Here is a 22,727-nt window from a genome sequence, read left to right as displayed (position 1 = left end):
GAGATGTTGCAACAGGGTCTCTAGTGTATCGTAGTGTGCCCTGTCGTAGCGCGCCAAGAGTGCCTGCGTGTTAGAGATACGCCATATATTGGCCACCTGAGGTGCTACCCTCTTTCCCGATGCTTCTAGCACTTTGGACTCTTTGTCCGGGGGAGGAGCTTCACCAGTGGTTTGCGAATTCGCCCTCTTGTGGGCATCAGAAACGACCAGAGAGTCCAATGGCAACTGGCCCTTGATGTAAGTGGGATCGCCAGGTGCCGGTCGGTATTTCTTTTCAATTCTAGGGTTGACCACCCTTGCCCGTGTGGGCTCCTTGAAAATGTCCGCAGCATGTTTGAGGACCCCTTTCAGCATTGGGAGGGTTTTCACAGTCTTTTCAGCTGCTGAAAAAGTGTCAAAGAGGAAGTCCACCTCCACAGGGTCAGCATGGAGTTCAACATCGTGGTTCTTAGCCGCCCTTTCAATCAAGGCATTGAATGCCGCAGAATCCTCAGTGGGAAACGTTTTGATATTGTATATCTGATGGTCGAGAGTGGATTGCTGATCCCCCTGGTCACCTGTGTCCACCCATGCGTCCTGTTGTGCAACAGGATCAGCGTCGGGAAGCTGTATTCCTCATCTTGATCCCCAGCATCCTCGGCATCGGAATAAGTTGGCGAGGGCGTGGCAATTCTTTGAGTCCGAGGAGTCAATGGTTCGACCAAGACTGGTGCATCAGAAGCAGGCCTTTTGCGCTTCAAAGGAATAGTATACGACTCCAAAGGCGTCGTCGCCGTAATTTTTCGCTTGTAAAGCGTAAGCTTCCCAGTGTCAGCCTCGATGAAACGTTCCGACTGTACCTCCAGTAATGGTGGTCGATGCGTCAAGCCCCCAGCCAGGAGAGTAGGCGTGGACCCCCCAGCACTGTGCGTTTTCGCTACGGGCGCCGCCCGTGGTGCGAAGGCCTTCGGTGCCACCTTCGGCGGCAACGTGAAGAGGAGTGGCGTCGATGACTTGGAGGTGGGGACCGACTGTTTCGGCGCGGAAGGCGTTTTGGGGTCTTCCGCCAAGGCCTTGTCCCTGCTACGCTTGAGGGAGTCCGAGACCTGCTTCGTGAATGAAGCAGACGGTTTCGCCGATACGACAGACGACCTCGGTCCGGCAACGTGGGAAGACTCGATCGTCGATGACTTTGGCTGGTCGGTCCGAGGCGTGCCCGTGTTGGTGTCCTGGGCAACCGCTTTAGGGGCTCCAACCTGTGGCTCGATGCCCTTGCTGGTCTTCGGCCCGACGCCCTTTGCGGCCTTTGGCGCCGCGCCCTTGCTCGGCTTCGGCTCGACCCGGACTTCGGCTCGACGCCCTTGCTTGACGGAGTCTGGACGGCCTTTTTGGGCTTCAGCTCGACGCCTTTAGTCTGCTTCGGCTGGACGGATTTCACCGACTTTGCCGGATCGACAGGCTTCTTCAGCTTGGGCTGTCCCGACACCTCGGAGGACGAGGGTGTCGACGGTGGATCAGAATGTTTCGGTTTCGATTTCGCCTGAACCACTTTAGTGTTCGGACACCGAAGGTTTCACTTTCGGTTTCGATTTCTTTAATGGCGGCTCCGTCGAAGTGTCCGTAGCCGGGCCGGGAGGCGGGGCCGTGGATTTTGGTGGAAGGTCTTGGGTAAGGCCGATAGGCGATCCCTCGACCTGAGCCTTTGTAAGTGTTCGAACGGGGCATAGCTCGTCCTCTGAGTTATCTTCCATGGCCCCATAGGCCTCATCGTCGTCTCCTACCTCGTCGACGACTTCTTCTACGGGTAGGTCTTCGACATCCACTTGAGGGTCGTAGTCGACTTCTTCCGCTGGAGGCGAAATCTGCAGCTGAACGTCGTGTTCGTCTGCTTCGTCGCTGTCGAAGATGTCCACAGGTGCTGGGGCCGACTGCCGGGCCTCCATGCGCGCCACGCGCCGAATCGTTTTCTTCAAACGAAACCTGGAACAAGCCATACAGTTGGCTTCATCGTGGTCTGGCGACAGTCACTTGTTGCACACCGGGTGGACGTCGATGTGTGGGTACTTCGATCCGCACACGGGACACTTCTTGAACGGGCTCCGTTCCATGTCGCGTCGTCGAGGGTCTTGCTGCGTCGACTGGGCCTCGAGCTCCACAGAGTTACGCGACTCCCTGGATGTTGAACTCTGAAGGCGAGTCCGAACAGAACCGGGCACTGAACGCAAACAATACCGACGATAAAGAGAGAAAAAGGCCTGTTGGCCTCGAGAATTATGTCGTTTCCGAACTGAGAGAACGAAAGTATATCCGAACCCAATGGCGGAAAAAAACAATCTGGGGATGGAGTCGATGCCCATGCGCACTGTAGTCCAGGGGAGGAGCCACCTATCTTGTGATACTTCGAAGACTCTTCCAGGACAACAATGTGCAATCATCCGGACCCAACACTAGGCGGCGATCTATGCTATAGATATGAATTGAGCAGCCCACATGCCTCGAACCGGATGATTGCTCTTCCTACTCTAAGAGTCAAGTGCAGAACAGAGCAAGAGTGCCATGGACTGCATGAAACCAATAGCAAACAACGTCCACCTCCACGGGTGTGGCCCAATGCCCCCGGTGTGCATGGTCGCCACCAGAACAGGGTCCGACACCAAGGAATTTGTAAATGTTGCACTATACTGACACAGGCCACTCAACATTATCCCTGCTCTTTGTTGGGTAGATTTCAGAACTTTCAGCTTCATTATATAAAACATATATGTCATTTTCTATAGTTGAAGGTTTGAGGTTTATTTTTACAGTATTAATCTGAAAATCTCAACCTTGAGAATAGTTCTTGTGACGTAAACTGAGATTATCCGGGCTCTCCCTTCTGTGTGCGGTAAGCGGAGCAGGGCTCTTTCTTCGGTCTGTGTCCTGAGGATCTTCCAGACACTTCATGTTATTCCTGTTCATGTTGAACATGTCTAAACCAGGCATTGTTACACCTGCAAAAAAATGAAAAACATCTTAATCAAAATAAGACACCATACATATTCAACAAGACATCGTTCCTATGGAAAGCTTGTATATTCCTTTTGAGAAGGAAATATTCATAGGAAATATATGTTCAGGCTGGTTACAAGACTCCAAGTACATATTTTCAGACATTTTGTAAATATAGAAGTGCAAATCTAGAGTTATAAACCAAGGTGTGTACTATTAAATATTTTTCCCCTTCATTTAAGGGGACAAAAAAAAGGCACAATTCACTCAAGGCGATACCTTCCAATAACAAAAACTCTAAACTGATTGCAGCATAACTCTGCTGGGGTCGGATTAACATCACTCCTGGTACCTCAGCCTGTTCCAATTGTAAGTGGAAGAGATGGACACCATTATTATTTTAATTGTCAGCGTCGTAACCATTCAGACGCGACTGGACAGCAGCACCAGGACCATGCTGCAGTAGGATGTCTATCCAGTGACACAGTGTTGTTTCCACTATAAGGATGTGTTTGTTGGTAGTGTAATAAGCAAGGTGTTGGCACTATTTTAGCATTGTGCACTCTCAGTGAGGTTGCCCATTATTTGCGTAGGGGTGTGCCCCCACATATGAACACTTTTCTAATGCAAGCTGCTCAGTAAGGTGTGTGATGCTGGTTACTCATGTTCCTGTGGCCAACAATGCGAAAAGCTGAAAATAAATCTATGCTCCTCTCGAGTTCATGCGTAAACAAGCAGCTCATAGGCAATCAGAACCTGATTTCATCCACACTAGAGATTTACTGGATCTCTGTAATTCATTCCTGAGTGCTTGTAACACACCTTAAAAATACAATACAAATGCAGTCTAAAACCAATCCAGAAGCCTTCATTAACATGTCAACATGGTCTAATTTCCCACATATCCCACATAATCTCATGCTATCATTCAATTTAGCCTAGATTAGAAGGCTCAGAAAATATTAAATCATGTAGTGAAGGCAGAGCTGATACAAAGTATTTTCTGATTACTGACGAGAAATCTGAACCCTTTGACTCACTTGGGGAATGGTTGTCACTCGGTCTTCTGTTGGAGTTCTCATCTTCCACCAGGCACAAACCATCCTTTTGTCTTCCTCTTAATGAAAAGACAGAGGCTGCAATCAGAGGACCTGTTTAAAAAACATAAAAGGGAAATGTAAGTGTTGGGATGGACAAAGGTCCTTTGCATGGCCCAGGAGATGATGCACCCTGGCCTCAAATTCACCATAGCAAGCTGCCGCTTTTAGACCCGTGCCTCAGCATACAAAATAATCATGTATCTACAGTGGAGGTAGCTTTTGTAACAAGAATTGAGACACAGAACAAGGGTCTCTGCTTAAAAGGGTTCATCATAAACACACATCTTCGGATAAAGGTAAATTCTGGCAGCTTATATGCTCTATAGCACCGTCAGTGCTGTTAGCGATATAATTCTAGTGGCAGAACAGGCCTTCTTTACAGGTTAGGGAGAGTGGCCTACCAGTCTCGTATGAGTCTTTAATTGGTCTGACATTCCATCCATCCAAGTGGGACATGGATGTTACATGTGTGTTTACTATCTGTAGAAGATGCATGCATGGAGACTGTGACACGGGCGGCTATAGTCACGCTGGGATCTAGTCTGCATTTTCCGCCTTGTAGCAGTACAAAAGGTCGAGGGCCCAGAACGAGAGTCCACACAGCAGATGTGGAATGTAAGGCGCCCGAAGTAAAATCTAGGGCTCCTATGCACTGTCTTAGACTTTCCCCATATCCTTTCCTGGCATGTTGTTCTCTAGAAGTGCTATCAGCACAGGTTTACAGATACTTAAGTGGGACAGTCTCTCTTGCCTTTGTGCCCCTGTTGTGGGTTTCTTCTGCAAGGAGATTTCCAGCTCATCCCATGGTTCTGCTTACAATTTATAACAAAGACTTAGTCAGATTGGAATAAGCAAAAGGGCAGAACTGCCCAGAACGGGTTTCAGAGCAAACAGTTGGAATATACGATTAATGTCAGCAGCTTTATTATAAAGATGGAGCATAAACGTAAAGCCAGTGTGCCAAGATTTCCCTACCAGGAGCTGGGGTTGTACATCACTGGTAACACAAGGCTCTTTTGTGCTTCCGGGACCTACTGCCAATTCCCCTTGCCTGGTTCATGATCAGAACCTGGAGTAGCTCAACAGCCTTCTAGGAGAAGCTCCCTAGACTGCTGAGGAGAGGCATGAGAGGTGCCATAGCACAAGACATACGCGATTTAAAAAAGGATTAGAGGAGCGCCCTCAGGTGGTTTGGCATCCACCACAAAGGCCTCTAATGGATTACACTACTGTATACTTCTCCGACAGCCAGGGCACGCACTGGTGCTCAGACCTCAAAAGCCTGTACCATACAACGAGGCGCAAGACAGGGGTGCCAACTTTCCCCTGTGCTATTTGTGCTTGCATTGGAGCCACTAGCAAGCAGACTACGTCATAGCGCTCAGAAGTGGGGTATCCCCATTGGACATACGATCCAAGCACTGTTGCTATATGCAGACGACATAGTAATAAACACCCAAGATCTCCAAGAAAACGTGCTAACGAATGCCCACACCTTTTGGCACTTGAGTCCATTACTGGGCGAGCAATAAATATTGGAAAATCATGTGCATTTTCCTTTAAGGGTAACCCTCAAATGCAACCCATCCCATTTGGAGAAGTGTAGATCGATGTAGCTCCAGACACATTGAAATACTAGGGGATCCAGGTATACAGGGATTACAAGATCTATTGGAAGGATACCTCCATATAGCAATCACCTCTATGCGATCCAGAGTCATCATCTGGACCTCACTTCCACTTTCAGTGGCGGGCGACTTGCAATATCTAAAATGGTATTGCTTCAGCGCATCCTTTACGTCTTTTTTAAAACACTGAACACCATCTTAGTAGACTTGATATGGGATAAAGGACATTGACGTATCAGCCTAATAGGGCTGCAACTACTGTCAGACAGCGGTGGTATGGGGGCGCCAGACTTTAGGGTTTACTGCTTTGCTGGCCAACTGCAGTGGCTCTCTTACTGGTGTTCTAGCCGCAATCTGCAGGAAATAGCCTACATGCACCGTATGATAGCCCAAGGGCATTACATAAATTACTGTGCCCTGAGGTGTGTATTCCAGCATTGGCTCAGCTGCTGCTTGAGGAGGCACTTACATATTGAGTATCAGCCTTAAAGTACACCACCAATATACCCCTTCTAGGCCTTCCCATTCCCACAGGCACACTAACACAACGTAGTCGGTCTGCATGGGAACAGGCAGGCATGTCCACTGTGAGCGCACTGTTTGAGGATGGGACATTACTCAACCATGCCGATTTCATAAACGAACAAGGACTTACAGAAACACCCTGCAAGCTTTGTAAGATATGTCAAACGGCACTGGGGTCTGGACAGGACTGACCCCACAACGCACAAGCTACTCCACTTATATCGAGGCATACGTACACACCTATTCTCTGCCCTGTTGCCTCTACGTGCAAAATGGGAAAGGGACGTGGGCAGGGCTTTCCTTGATAAAGAATGGAGCTTTATCTTTGAATACCCTAAACAGATTTTACGTAACTCATGATTCAAATTAATACAATACATGATAGTACAGCAAGCTTATCTTACACCACATAGGCTACACTAAATATTCCCTGCAGTTGCGGCTGCATGTCCAAGATGTCCTGAACAGGAAGCTGGTTTGTTGGGCATGCTATGGGTCTGTCCTCCTCTTTACACTTGGTGCAGATTACCACGGCACAGAGGGAAGTGGTTGGGGGAAACACATGACATATGGCTGAAAGCAGACATCTAGGTCTCTACCCTTGGCCGAAAGGTTATAAAGTTCAAGCAAGGTTCGCAGACTTGGCGCTCATCCTGGTGAAACAAATTCTAACCAGAAGGTGGAAATCAGCAACTCCACCTGCTTTACTCACCCGGAAAGAGGAGGTCGAACGATGAGGGTTGGCAGATAGCAGAACACTACGCAGGCAAGAATATCACGGGCTACGGAAAAAGCCTATAGCTATGAGCTGGGATCTCCTCAAGGAATCCTTCAAAGCTTTAGATATGTTTTCAGCCTCATAATCATTGCTACTACCCCTCGGAGGGCTAAGGCCACGGCAGACGAGGATGGGACTTACCATGAGTTCCTACACTACAAGTACCTAAACCAATACCCTATTACATGTACACTCAAGACTAGGATAGCTCACTTGCAAATCTTACTGTATGAAGGCTCCCCATACTGTGACAAAATGGGTAACTACACACAATGCCTGAAATTGGTAAATGATGTTCGAACGGGCCACCTTCTACCCAATAATGATCGATACACCTATCTGTTGGCGGAATGAGAGATTGTATTCACAGTTCAGTTGATTAAATGGGGTTTGATACTCAGACACAGTTACCAACAAATGGACAGGTTATGTTAAATATCACGATGCTGCCACAGCCGACACGGACTCATACCTGGCTACCATAATGTATGTAACCTCAATGTATGATATTATCAATCATTATGTCTGGGCCCAAGGAAGAATGCCAATAACAATACACAACTGACTTCGAATAGTGCAACTCCTTCCGCTCTTCTTCAGACAGAGTAAAGGGATGCCCCTGCCAGGAATCACAACTGAAGCTGGCTCAGCAAAGGAGAAGAGCAGACAATTCCCACCCAGAGGTCTAGGTGCAACGTGCACCATCGGATGTAGCTGGGCCACCGGCCAACAGAGCTGATGCCCACACTGCACAAACTGACATTCAGGACAGAAAGGGTCTATGACATGGCAATCTCAGACAGAAAGTAAAAACACCATCGCAGTGGGGACAGAAAAGTTGATGTTTGAATAAACTGATTTGCAGGGCCTGCCACACACAACCCCACAGATGTGCTCCTCAGCAAAGTGCCAATGTACATTCCAGCTAAGTCTATCCCCTGGATTTCTGTGAGTACTGTTTTCTATTAGTAGCACTTATGAATGCATTTTTTTAAATAACTGTTTTCATTTTTTTTTAAATTACATCAAGCAATGGGCATGTTACAGGAGGCAGTACACAACCATGGATCACATTCAAGCATTTAAGTGAAGCAGTACACTACATGACATTTAAGTTAAAAGGGCAGTGGGCACATCTTTCAAATTAGTTGTTCCTTATTTACCACTCAGGATTACGATAGCAGTGCACGGGCAGTCTAATGGCACTAGTAGGCAAACATGGGTCTGGATACTGCATACATTGCTATCACCAGTCCAGTGTTCAATGCATAGAGTTACTTTAATCAAAAGGTCCTAGTCCATAAGATTCATTCAATTGCCACCAAACTTTCTCATGCTTGTTGGGACAATCTCTGCTAGCATAAACCACTTCTCAGCACCCATGCATACGTCAATCCATGTGAGCAATCTCTCTTTTGTTAGTATTGCACAATTGTGCAATATCTCGCTTTGCCACCACCAAACCCAGCATACAGAAGAGTAGTTATTTCTTTAGGAGGTCAATGTCACCAGGGACACCCAGAGGCACAAATTCTAGGCTTAGAAGGATCTCGCTTTCTAAAATATTGCTCTGCTCCCTCATAACTGTGTTCGAATAACTTTGAATCTTGGGACAGTCCCATATTGCATGACAGAAGCCTTCTGCATCACTGCATCTCAGACAAGTGGGTATTTGGGACTTCCCCATTTTATACAGTTTGGCTCAAAATATATTCTGTGCAGGACCTTAAATAGAATAAGGCGGTCCCTTGCCCCAATGGACACTTCCCTTGGATGCATCAGTGCAGCTTCCCCGTCTATGTCTTCAAGAACTTCTACATCTCCCTCCCATCTTTGCCACACAACTTTAAGGTTGGCTAGAATGTTGTTAATTATTGTCCTATATACGGAGGATATGGCCCCTTTTGCTAACACATCCTTCAAAACATAACATTCAAGTGGGGCATAAACGGATATGTCCACCCAGTCAATAGTCAGTCATGCATGGCATGGGCACGTTGAATATATTGGTAGACCTGTGTGTATCAGATCTCGTGTTCTGTCTGAAGTTGTTCAAGGGTTTGTTGGTCCCATCTCTGTTATGTCCCCCATTTTAGATAAGGTGATCAAGCCCACCGGGTGCAACACCCTGTAGTTTGCTCACCTCCCTCAACATGTTTCCTTTCCTTGGGGTCGTCTCTGTGTGATCCTGTACTTCCATCCTTTGTGGGTCATTGCTCTATTCCAGGCTGCTAGGGCAGCTTGTGTAGCGATATTCTTTTCCTCTTTCCCACCGTTCACTGAGGTGAGTGTGATTATACTATGCCTGTCCAGCCGCACCGCTAGATCAGGCAAGGCATTAATCCAATTGTTCTCTGCCTGCAGCTGGGATACCAAATAGTATACCCCCAATGTGACAAAGCCAGCCTCCCATTGTATGTGGATCTGCAAAGCGTTTTAAGTGCCACTCTTGGTGGTGCCCCATTCCAAAGCAGGTTTATCTCCCGTTCTACACATGGTTTCGGGTAATGGAAATGGGGAGGGGAGTTATCATCTTGAAGGAGGTTGCTCACCCAAAGAGGGTTTGCGGTACTCAAAGCCATTTAATAACATCTCCTTGAAAAGTCTGTAAGTAGCATCTCAAGGTTCTTCCACAGGAATCAGTTAGGTTGCAGCGTGATGTATATCCCAAAGAATTTAAATCTGTCTTCTACTGTCCGAATGAGCAGAGTATTTTGTTCTCTGGGACCTATTTGCCAACTCCATAGAGTTTTGACTTACCCAATTTTACCCTATTACCTGAGTATACCCAAAAGTCCTTTATTGAAGTTAGGATGGGTGTCAGTTTTTCAAAAGGATTAGCCACATACAGTAAAAATGTGCCCGCATATAGAGATATTCTATCCTGATTTAGGCCCAATCCGTCCTCAAAGTAACCAGCCTTTTATTTGATCTAACCCAACTCGTCAACAGTTCTATACCTAGGGGAATCAAGAGAGAGGTGAGCGAGGACCCGTTGAGTCCCTCTTTCCAGTAGGAATGCTGTGGCCATTGGCCTGCACTGCCGCACTCAGCTCCTGATAGAGGGTTAGGAATGCTTTTTGATTATGTAGAGTGATAATGTTTTGTTGTCGTAGTAAAGAACTTTTGGCATATGTGGGGAGAAGAGTTGGCTAACGGCTAGGGCAGTCAACCTTGATTCTGGGGAACTGGGTTTGAGTCTCGGCAATGACGCTGAACATCTTGTGATTCAAGGCAAATCACTTAATCTCCCCATGCCTAACAAAAATGAAATGTGCCCTCATGTAATGCAACTGGAGCTCGTGTAAAGCGCTCGGATACCCGATTCGGGTCAAGTTCGCAATATATAAAACTTTGTAAAAAAAACATTAATTTTTTACTGACTACTGAACGGTAGTGGTATCTATTTGCAAATGAGAGGGGTCCCCACGGGGCACATTCTCCATTGAGAATTAAAAAAAATATTTTTTTAAGAACAGGTAGCGGTCCTACTTTTGATTTTTTTAAAGTGCTATTTAAGAGGTTAGTTGACAATGCTTTATTTAAAGAATTATTAACGCTGACAGTAATTCATATGTCCAAGAGGTTGCAGTGTTTTATTATTTATTGATGTTGAGCACCTTTTTGCAAATGTTTGATTAGTCACAATAAGTGCAGGGGGATTTTGGTTAGCAAAACAAAGAAGTAATGTGATTATAGACTTGAACTGTGACAACATTGACCCAATGCAAATGACGCCCCCATATATGGTTTTGAGTTATATTGTATACGAGTGGAGGATTAGTGTGAATTTTGGGAACATGACCCTTTTGGGGTCAAATGTAATGTTTCCACCAGCCTTATGTATATTTGTAAATCCATGCATAGTATTGAGTAGTGGGTGTGTAATGAATGCACTTTTACTTTTCTAGGGAAACGCAAAGAATGGACAATAATTTATTGAGAGCTATTATTATTGTCCATCCATTCAAAATAGGCAGATAGTCAACTTTGAGCAGCCCACCGCAAATGCTGCTGAACAAAGAACAGAAAATTTAAACAAAGGAGTATCTCAAGTGTCAAGAAGATTTAAACAACAAATCTTTGCCATTGAATCATAGTCCAAAACCAGCGATGAAAAAATATCCAAATGCGGGTGTGTGTTCTTCTTAAATTCAACTTTATTATTTCTTAAGAAGAAAATAAAGCCAGAAAATACAGCCAATTACTTCTCTCTGTCCCTCTGGAAACTAATTACAACATGAAAGCAGAACCCACATCAAAGGCCTTTGCTTACTGATCTCTTCTAGGAAAGCACTCAAAGCACATTTCTTTTCAGACCAAGAGAGCCAAACTGCCACACCTTATTCTGGCACCCCTTTCTCTATACCAATGTACTTATTCGAACTCTGTAACCCTACACCAGTACAGCCCAAAAAATACACCCAAAAACTACAACCATCAGGAACTGTAACCATGAAATGGGATACAGTTGGAAAGATTGCACAATGGCAAAGTTACAATTGCACCACATTACAATCCATCTAAACCCAAATAACAATGCTGTAACCAGTCACGTAATCGTTTTCTGAAGCAGATCTGTTCCTAATCTTGGCCAGTTTAAGGCCTCCACCCTAGGAGATGATTCCCTTCTCACCTATTGATACGATTTCCCCACCAACATCAGTTCTAGCCACCCCTCCACCTGTGCTGACCTTGATGCACTTGTCCAGAATAGAAATTCAGAAATTACTCCACAAAATGATTGTGTGTTCATGTGTTCCTGTCCTACCATGAGGATCATAACATTTTCACATCTTGTATAGATCTAAAATGGAATTCAAATATATAACAAGCAGGGGCGTGGCCTGCAACCGGGGAAGATGCCGGTGTACCGTGTGAGCTAGCAGCCTAAGAAATTCCCCTGAAATCCGGCATAATCCATACACCGGGGCGGACACGGGGACACCCACGGCCGTGGGAGTGCGGCGGTGATCCGCGATGGTGACTGCAAGCAGCCTTAAGCGCCCACAGGGACAGTCCTGAGGAGAGCGGATCCCAGCCTGAATTAACGAAAATGGCGCCACCCGCGAAATCTAAGGGCAATGCACGCGGCCCCGCGGCTATTCCGGCCCATCGGAGTGCGGACTCAGCCCCTGCTGAGCGTCCGCAATTGATTTCATCACCTCAAGAGCCCCGGAGAGGAGCGGAAGGCAAGTGACGGGAGCGGTAAGCAGAGACTGCCGCTTCGGGAGCAGCAATCTGCCACCGGGGCGAGGTGGAGCCTGCGGATATCGGGGACCTTTCCAGCGTCAGGGGCCCAGAAGCCCATCAACGACGGAGTGATCGGAGGGCGCCCCCTCCTGCCTAGCGGTAGTGGTATTTGCTGGAGCACGGCCTCGACTGTGCTCGGACAGTGACTGTGCATTCCATATCAGGTCGGGGACCCACCGCATACCGAAAGACTCAGCGTTTCGCGGGGGCCCTTGCTCGCAGCTCCTGAGCTGCCCCTTCGGACCTGACATGAGCTCTGGTGCAGTATGGGAGTGGACAAGGCAATTAGGAATTGGCTGAGGCAACAGAAGCCCCCGCGAGTGACAGGGGTCAGAGACTAGGCGACCAGGGGGGTGCGGCTGGCACAACTTTTTCCGGAGGCCGATGGAAAATTCGAAGGCCGAATGACACAGAGCCGCCTGCAGTGTGCAGGTGAGGATCCCTGGTCTGCTGGTGCTTCTCCCTATCCTGGCGCCCGGCCCAACATGGGTCGGAATAGGGACCCGGGCCAAACCAACCAGATTGAAAAATACACGATAGCAATGACCCGAGAGAGAGGTGCGACGGGGGCGGTCATGACGATGACCAAGAAGACAGGGGCCCAGATCCCTCACTGAAAGATATAATGAGGACCATCAGAGACTTTCGAGGTACTGTAGAGCCAAAATTGGACTCCGTGACAGAAGAAGTGAACCTCCTGCGGGCGGAATTCCGGAAAATGTTGGAAAATGTTGCTGTGGCGGAAACTGGAATTGGTGGGCTCCAGGTGAAGACGAAGAGACTGGAGGAACAGGTAGCCGTTCTCACAAAGAACCAGGCTGACATACACGCCAGCCTGGAGGACCAGGAAGGCGGGGCCCGACGGAATAATATTCACATAGTGGGGGTACTGGAGGGCCTGGAGGGGCCCTCGACGGACTGGTTTGTGGAAGACCTAATTCTGAACCACCTGAAACCTAAAGGTCTTTAAATCAAAATCTCTGTTGAGCGGGCACACAGAGCCCTGGGAGGTAAGCCCAAGCCAGGGGCTCCCCCACCCACGATCATCCCCCGTATCCTCAATTTCAAAGATCGGGATGCCATATTGCAAGTGGCACGCACCCATGGGGACCTTCATCGAGACAACGCCATCAACCGCTTTTTCCCGGTCTTTATGTTACCGGTGCAGCGGCGCTCCTTCTACGGAGTGATGACGGCACTTCGGGACAAAGGTGTGAAGTACATGACTCGACACGACTCAAAGTCCTGAATAGAGAAAAGGCCTACTTCTTCGACACGCCGGTGGATGCCGTAACTGGTTGGAAGGCTGGCGCACTGTTGGTAGGCAGGGGAGGCGGCAAGATACGCAGATTCACCGAGGCGACCGGGAGGTGGCTCCGGAGGCCGAGCGGGTTACCAGTGACGACGAACGGCAGATGGCGGAGTGACTCTGGTATGAAGATGGTACTGCTGTGCCAGATTAAAGGCCCTGCTTAAACTTTGACTCTGGGCTGTAGGGGTGGGTGGCTAGTTGGTTTGGCTCCCCGGAGGCTGGGAGAACAAGGCTGTGACTTTTTGCCAGCCCCTAGTTAGAGACATTGTTCGGGGCACACATAGACCTGGTTCTGTGTTGGACGGTGGGCCGGGAGGGGGGGTATGCCATAGTATGCGGGATACTTGGGGTTGTAGAGCAAGGGGGTATATGATGCGCCACTAGTTGTATGCATCTTCCTTAGGTCTGCAGACCCATGTTTCCTCTTGAATGGTTTTGGTTGTGGTATCTGAGCGACAATCACTCTGCAAGTTTTTTCGGTGGGAGGTTGGAGGCTCACCCGGCAGGGAGGGGGGAGTTGGGGGCATGGGATGTTGGGGGGGGGGGGGGGGGGGATTTTGGGAGGGGGGTTGGTTTCTGGGGAAAGTTCTATCTTGCTCATCTTTATGTCAGTTCTTTTGCATGTAAAGTTGGTTGTGACAAACCACACGGCAGCGTGGTTCATTCGAGGAGTTGGGGGTCCCTAATCCAGAATGGGTACTCAGACGCAGGTTAAAGTATGGACGTGGAACGTCAATGGCTTGGGCAACAAAATTAAACGTAATTTAGTGTTGCAACACCTGAAGCGGCACTCCCCCGATGTGGTTCTCCTGCAGGAGACACACCTGCGAGGCAACAGATGTCAAGCACTCGACCGCTTTAGGTATAAAATGGTTGCCCACCCTGGGTTTATGTCCGGATCTAGGGGCGTGGGTATTCTGATTCTTAAGGCCCTACCTATGGTGATCTCTGGCGTGTGGACTGACGACTCTGGATGCATGGTGGCGGGTAGGTGGGAGGGGCGAACAGTGGTGCTGAGCTCATGTTATGTCCCGCCTGGCCTCCATTGTACGACCTTCGCACGGCTGGGCTCCATTCTGGCAGGGGTTACAGGGATTTATAGAGGCCTTGGGACTGGGAGACTTGTGGCGTGTGCACCATCCTTCACATAGACAAGACAGTATACGCTTTACTCGGCCAGACATGGGTCCTTCTCTAGATTGGATCACCTGCTGCAAGCACCGACCAGTTGGGAGACTACTTGGAACTCCATATAATGGCCCGGGGACTCTTGTACCACTCCCCAGTGAGCGTCATTCTGAAGGGTCCGATCATTAACAAGGCGGCATTCCCGAGAATTGACCCATGGCACCTTCGGGATGACACAGTCGGGGATAAACTCTGGGAGGGCTCTCAGCTTTACTTCGAAGAGAATCAGGGGTCAGTTGCATCCCATATCACACTCTGGGAGGTGTACAAGACCGTCTTAAGAGGGCAGGCCCAGGCCTTGATTTGGGCCAAAAAGAAGGAGGAGTCCCTACAGATTAGGCAGTTAGAACAAGAGATAGAAGAACTTGAGCGTAGCACCGACGCTGTGTCCACAAATGATCATCGCCACACACTGGCACTTAAACAGAGGGAGCTGAGGGCCCTGGCGGAGGGCGAGGCGCGTGCCTACTCTGTGGCCACGCAACACTGGATCTACAATGTGGAGGATAAAGCCCTGAAGCTCCTGGCATGGCTTGAACGTAGAGACAAGGAGCGCTCTTGGGTGACTGCGGTGCGTGACAAGACAGGCTCCCAGGTGTCCACTAGCATGGACATAGCAGAGGTGTTTGCGTTGTACTTTGAAGGGGTCTACACCCCAGTCTGTACTAGGACAGAGCAGGACTGTGCGGAGTTCCTTCGCGATTTTGCGCTGCCCACACTGTCTCAGGCGCAGAGAGATAGTTTAGAGGAGGATTTGACTGGAGAGGAAATAGGAGAGGCCCTCAACTCCCTTCAGTCCAGGAAGGCGCAGGGACCAAACAGGCTACCGATAGAGATTTTCAAGCGTCAGGCGAACGTTATCACGGGCCCCCTCCTTCAGATGTATCTAGAAGTGCGGCAATTGGGATCGCTACCGCCTGATCAGAGGGAGGCCACGATCGTAGAGATCCACAAAGAAGGCAGACCTGCCGATCAATGCTCCTCATATCGACCTATCTCGCTCATTAACGTCGAAGCGAAGGTGTTGGCTAAGGTCCTGGCAGACAAACTACTCCCAGTCCTGCCGGATCTCGTGCATGTCAACCAGTCCGGATTCATGCCACGCAGGAGCATCCGACATAACCTGCGTTGCCTTTATGGCGTGTTATACATGACGGAAGGCGTAGGGGACACGGAGAATGCGTTGATGGCACTGGACGCCTCAATGGCATTCGATAGTATTCGAATGGCCGTACCTATTCAAGGTCCTACAATGCCTGGGTTTTGGTCCGACTTTTTGAGTGAATGGGACGGTGTCCAGAGCCTTCTCACTCCGAAAGAGCAAGAGGCAGGGATGTCCCCTGTCCCCACTCCTGTTCGCCAAAGCCCTGGAGCCGCTGGCTCACTGGATCAGGAGGCACAGGTCGTTCTGGGGTCTGGCACTGAACGACGACTGGGAAGAGCGCATCAGTCTCTATGCAGAGGACATCGTGTTATATATGGCCAGACTGTACCAGTCGATGTGCATCTCTTTGAACTCTTCGGTAGCTACTCGGGCGAAGTCAGTTATCTTCCCGCTCTCCGGTCCCCCTCCCCGGATACCATCCAGGTGCCATGTGGTTGACGGATTCAAGTATTTGGGGGTGTTTATCACCAGAGACAGAGTGGAGTTCCAAACCAAGAACCTAGAGCCCCAGCTGCTGCGCCTGTCAACGGATGTGGGCCCCTGGCGGACGCTGCCTCTCTTCCTCATGGGACGAGCCGCAATGTTCAAGACGCTGGCACTGCCTAGACTCCTCTATATCCTGCAAAACACACCGTATCTGATTTCACCAGGTGTCTTTAAACGGATATCACAGGCGTTGCGGACGCTACTCTGGGATGGTGGCAACCCCCGGAGTGCGTTGCGTAAACTTACGAGGGGTGTGTAGGACGGGGGCTGGCCCTCCTCGATGTGCAGCTAGACTATTGGGCCTCCCAGCTGCAGGTGGTCAACGACTGGGTGTATGCCAATAGGTCGGAATCAGCATACAGGGTGGACTGGCTGGTGAGGCCGGTTGGGAGTTCCGAGCCACTGTTATATGCCCGCAGACCACGAGGGGACTGGCCCTCGCACACAGGTGTGGTGGTTCAGTGCTGGAGGGAGGCGAACAAATTTCTGCGGTGGACGGGCTCCCTGACGGGCAGAACCCCCTTATGGCCCAGTGAGCAGTTGGCGGAAGTGTCTAGACTGGATGACTTTCGGGGTTGTAAACTCATAGGCATAGAATATCTGGGGGATGTGTGGAGGGGGGACGCCCCCGCTCATTTGAATACCTGAAAAAAGAATATGACCTGCACGACTCACAGCGCTACCAATACCTGCGCCTCACGCATGCCCTGCGCTCACACATTCAGGGAGGTACCTCCATTCTGGAATATTCCCCCATGGAGGATCGGCTGCTCCTCGATCCCATCCCGGAAAAGCCTACTTCCACTATTTATCATAAGCTTATGAACAACATGCCTGACCCTTTAGTGTTGTTGCGGGAGAAATAGGAATGAGACATAGGTGCATTGGAGGATGACGACTGGCAGGACGCCCTGCAGAGCCCACAGGAAATTGCAATTTGCGTCCAGTTCCGGTTAGTGCAGCTCCAAATACTGCACCACGTGTATTACCCTCGCACCCACTTGTACACATGGGGTGGGAGTCAGTCAGCCTTCTGCACGCGGGGATGTAAGGGGGTTGGTTCCTTCTATCACATATTGTGGGAGTGCCCTGAGATAGTACCCTTCTGGACCAAGGTCACGGGTACGATGGCAGTGGTGGTGGGCTCTCCAGTACCAAGGGAACCCAGGTGGTGACTACTAATGATTAAGGGGGTCACTGACTGGACCAGACATAAGGAGATCTGGGTGGCATTGGCAGCCGGCGTTGCGAAAAGAAATATCGCCAGTGCCTGGGGGGCGCAGGCTCCTCCGCAGTGGGATCAGTGGGTGCAAGATCTTGATTGGTGCCAAAGAGTGGAGGAGACCATCAATAAAAGTAGAGGATGCACTAAAAAATTGAAAAAGATCTGGGGGGCCTTGGAGGAAATACAGAGGGAGACGGAGAGGAGGGAGAGAGGGAGAGAGAGAGGGAGAGGAGGGAGAGGAGGGAGAGGGAGAGGGAGGGAGAGGGAGAGGAGGGAGAGGAGGGAGAGGAGGGAGGGAGAGGAGGGAGGGAGAGGCAGTGGTAGAGGGAGAGGAGGGAGAGGAAGAGGAGTAAGAGGGAGACGGAGAAGGAGAGGAGGGAGAGGAGTGAGAGAGGGAGAGGAAGAGGAGGGAGAGAGGGAGAGGAGCGAGAGAGGGAGATGAGGGAGAGGGAGAGGAGTGAGAGGGAGATGGAGAGGAGAGAGAGAGAGAGGGAGAGGGAGAGGGAGAGGAGTGAGAGGGAGATGAAGAGGAGAGAGAATCCCCTGTAGGAGGTTTGGCTCGCTCGCTGCGCTCGCTCGCATTACCGTGTCACAAGATGAAGATTGTCGAAAAGGTGTGTCACCGATGTGGAAAGTTTGGAAAGCTGTGCCTTAGGTAATGGTTGGCGTGTGAGGAGCCAGGGGTCCGTGCAGGGATCAGCTCGGACGAGGGTGGTCATGCGGATCGAGTGCTGGAGTGAACCTCGGAAGGAATTGGATCGTTCTCGGCGGGGGACCCGTCACGAGAGTTTCCGGGGATGAATAGACCTCAGTGTTCAGGATCGAACATCTAGGTCCACCGTATGGCTCAATAGCTCCTATCAGTCCAGTTTATGTAGTTACACACTAAGCTCTTCCATTGTGTTGCCCAACTGTTTTCTACATGAGTCTAGCTAGGTTAATGTATTATTCTCACTAGTGGCTCGCTTCTCAATTGCCTGTCAATAACCCTTCCTTTTTATTATTTCTTGGTTTGTCCAGTTGTGTCATATGTACTGGATACAGGGTTGTATCCCACTATATAAATGTTTTCCTTTTTATTTGTTTACAATTGCCTTAATTGATTAAATCAGTGTCCGGCTGGACACTTTCTCCATTGTAGTACAGATTCTTGTCTATAATGTATTAACTGGTTCTTTTTATCCTGTTAAGTCAAGGACCCGTGTTACTTGCTAAAACTGTTACCCTTGGTCCTTGATTACCTTGAGGGTTCCCTTGTTCTTTTGAAACTGAGGTTAATGCTGGCCTCACATTACATTGTAAACTGTCAACCTATCACATGCTGTTTGAACAGTGTTCTGTAATGTCTATTGATGTGAGTGAAGTTAATAAAAAAGAGTTACAAAAAAATGAATAAATATATATATATATATATAACAAGCATTGGCATAGGCAATAGGTCTCGCCTTTGGAGCCTTATATGTGTTTAGACAGAGCTATTGTCTTTGTTAACGTTTTTAATATGTGTTGTAGAGCATTGTGAATGTTGTGCAGCATGTTTACAAGTTATAAGTTATAATAAAAAATTGTTATAACTATTTGTCACCTTATATATGACCTAGAAAACATTATATATAACTGAAGTACCCTAATAAAAACCAGAATTAACACCAAAAATGTGTTCTAGTTTTTTTGTTTATGCAATGCTGTTAATTTTTCCCTGCCTGTTCTAATGCTTTTTGTTGTATTGTTAGATGGGGGCAGTTCATCATAGTACCATAGCATAACGTGTATTTGTAAGCGCACTTTCACCAGCAAAGGGGCATATTGGCGCTGAATAACAGACGTCGATTGATTACCCAACAGCTGGAGCACAGAATGCTGTGTGTAAAGTGTGGCTGGCATTGTGACCGTCGAGATGAGATGGCTCCATGGGGAATGATGGTGTGTGTATAGTCTAATAGCGCTATGTTCCTTTGAGGTTTAGAGATTTGAGCTGGCTTAGCTTAGAGTAGCATTTTGAGGCATAGGTTTAGTTGTGTCAGTGTGTATGAGGGAAGTGAGAAGGTGTGTGGTTGCCTGAGTATGAGGCAGGAATGTAATGCACTTGGTGAGTGTCGTTTCAGGCTAGAATATATATATTATACAGTTGCTTGGGCTCTATTGACAAAGCTGCTACTTCTATATGCTTACGTCCTTAAACACTTGTTCCTGTTGTAATACACACCTCTCAACAGTATCCCAAAGAGCAGGCCTCTTGTGCAGTTCATGTATTACGAAATATTAACTAATTAATAAAGTGTGCATTAATAAATAAGCAAACTTGAAAACTGTAAAATGTTCCATAAACACAAAGGAATTTGAAATAACAGGATATAAATTAATTTGGTGTCCTCAGATTAATTCATTAACAGAATATAGTATGGGTGACTGGTGGCCTCAGTTCAACTGAAACACTGCAACCTTCCAATTGGAATGAAACTGTAGACTTTTTTTGTATTTGTTTGTGAATTAAAAAAAATATCATTGAACCTGCTTAAGACAGGGTCCTTGGATTCCAGTAATGACTCAATGGGGGTGACCAAATTCCAATAAGGATTCAATGGGGATCCCTGGATTGCAGTAGTCAAAAAGACAATCTGTCTTTCTTGACTAGTCGCAATTGGACACCAAAGGCAATTAAACGTTCTACAGGTGTACTGTGACGAAAATCCTTCAACTATTACTTGGACAAGAATTCAAATTATGATATTTATGGAAAAGAAATGGACTTTTAATTGAATCTTTGGAAATATCAGACTAGCGGTGGTCTTGGACTATAGATATCTCAAAGTGTTATTTACTAGTATAAAATGTATTTTCAAGCTGTATGCAACAGTGAAAATGAGTTGTCTATGTCGAAATAAAGGAGTATGTTAGACCTGGTTAGAATACAAGAGAGCAGGTATTTTGGAACTACACAACATTTTTATTTTACAAGCCCCAATTTAGGGTAATCTCTGATTGTTTCTATGTTTCTCGGTTTGTTTCTATGTTTCATGATCTTGTGTACATTGGCAAAAACTCTCTGAAATTGAGTAAAACTAGCACATTGGAAGTGTCAGGTTTTCACTATTTAATGTGACATTGCTGGAAAGTCATGTATAGTTATTAATGGTCTGACCGGTGCTTACGTTGCATCGTTTGAATATATACAAACATGACATTTGGGAGCACGAAGAAAACAAAAAAAGATTTCTTGAATGTTTCTGGTCCTCTTGGTCCCTTAGTGTTCATTTGTTCAAAATTAAATTCTCAAAAAACAAATATTTGGCCTAGTTGTATTTGCAATATGGCATTAAATCACAATTGGTTTGATATTTAATTTTAATGTGATATCTGAGTGTTTTAAAAACCTTTAGATGTCTTAACTAAACATAATTCACTTCCTTGAAAATGTAACATAAAAATGAAAGAACAACTGCTAAAAAGTAGTGCCAACAAAACTACAAAGGACACATGTGATGATCAAACAGAACTGGAAGTCCCTTCCCTAAAATATCACAAGATAAAACAAGCCTCCTTAGCAACAACAAAAAAAATGTGTGTCTAGCCCGCTTTATTATCCTCGATAGGGAGGACAATACAAATGTACATAAGGGAGTGAAAAGAACCTTCAGATGTAATAAACAGGAAAAACTGCACATTTATTTTCTTCATGTCTGTCCATCATGTACATGTAAGATTAACTGCTGATTGAAAATCACTTACAAGGCATAGCTTTTACCTAAAAGACGTTCATGTAATATGTTGAAAGCGTACTGACACAGTCAAAAGGCACAGGTTTTAGGCGTGAACAAGAACACAAAAGCTATCGTGCTGGGGGAAACTAGTAAGGCTGGTGACTTCGAGTCCAGAAGAGGAAACCGAAACAAACGATGATGGGGAAAAAAATGAAAACGCAGGTACAGAAATTATGCATTTCGACAGGAATAATTATTTCTCTACTGCCCGTAAATCCTCTCTGGTAAGCTGTGCATCTAAAACTCATCGAACTGCCAAGGGGTAAACGCAGCACCATCAATCACGCAGGTACTTGACAAATACATTCCATAATAGAAGTTTATCTTTATGGGAGGCTGAATCAAGGACTTTCCCATGCATACAAAAACTTGTCTTGCTGTGACACACAATATGTCATAATAAACTCCTATTTTCCTCCGGAGCACAGGCTGTCAATATCTCTGCGACTATCAATAATGCGCAACAGTGCCGCCACAGGCTGCTCGGAGCTTGAGGTCGTTGCCCATGCTACTGAGCTGCCAGGAGCCGCCTCCACCTGCCGGGGAAAGGCATATTTATAGCTTCTACGACAGGTAGCGAAGGTGGAAAAAACATGGAAACTCGTGTTCTGAAAAGCCATTAAAATTTATTTCTTCCCAGTCTAATTCACCAACTTTAAAGTGTAATGAAACAAGCGTTCCATGCAATGTTAGAGTAGAATGCATTTTTTTTGCTGTTTTGGAGGGGGGGGGGGTGTTTTATATGACGCTAACTAGAATTGCAGGTATCAGAGTGCTTTACATGAACATCCGTTGCGTTACAGATGGACACAATCATGTTTTTTTTTGTTAGGCACAGGGAGATTCAGGTTCAAAGTGCTTGTGGTTTTCTGGCTAGTAAGAACATTGGTACCACAGGGCGGCCATTGCTGTCAGAGTAAAAGGCCCAATTGTAGAGAACGCAACTGCTGGCATCTAAATATGCTCCTAGCTGGCGCAATGATATACAACCGTGTCTCGCGCTCAAACTACGAGATTGCAAAGGTTAAAGAACGTGCCGAGAACTCGCACGCCCCCTCAGTTTAACTTCAAATGAAAACCTATTAAGACGGCTTCGAAGAACTTGACACCCGAAGCACCCTGCTGTGTTTGTAAAGTAAGCAGTGACTATTGAGCAACAGGAAACACAGCAAGCACTGGTCACACACCGCTCCCAGCACCCCGAGTGCGGCGAACGCGCTACTTAACAATCGCGCGCAGGAGGTGTTTTGTTAGGCACGGGGAGAACACAAACAAGCAGCAGCTTTTTTGAAGCACACACGTGCTTGTGCTGGCCTTGCGGGGAGCGAACAGCGGGGGC

General features: G+C 47.5%; 1 protein-coding gene across 1 annotated transcript in view; it reads right to left on the bottom strand.

The window, feature by feature from the left end:
• LOC144773706 (uncharacterized) overlaps positions 1–22,727 on the bottom strand; it is a 189,745-nt gene that overhangs the window by 151,569 nt on the left and 15,449 nt on the right. The window contains exons 3-4 of the mRNA XM_078658851.1: positions 4,008–4,118; positions 2,805–2,969 (exon numbers count right to left, since the gene is read on the bottom strand). Of these exons, the coding sequence (XP_078514977.1) occupies positions 2,805–2,969; positions 4,008–4,118 (276 nt within the window). The remainder of the gene's footprint in view (positions 1–2,804; positions 2,970–4,007; positions 4,119–22,727) is intronic.

This window comes from Lissotriton helveticus, chromosome 8 (genome assembly GCF_964261635.1).
Source record: "Lissotriton helveticus chromosome 8, aLisHel1.1, whole genome shotgun sequence".
Classification (NCBI taxonomy): domain Eukaryota; kingdom Metazoa; phylum Chordata; class Amphibia; order Caudata; family Salamandridae; genus Lissotriton; species Lissotriton helveticus.
The sequence above is the reverse complement of the archived record's forward strand: the minus strand, read 5'-3'. Positions and strand labels throughout refer to the sequence as shown.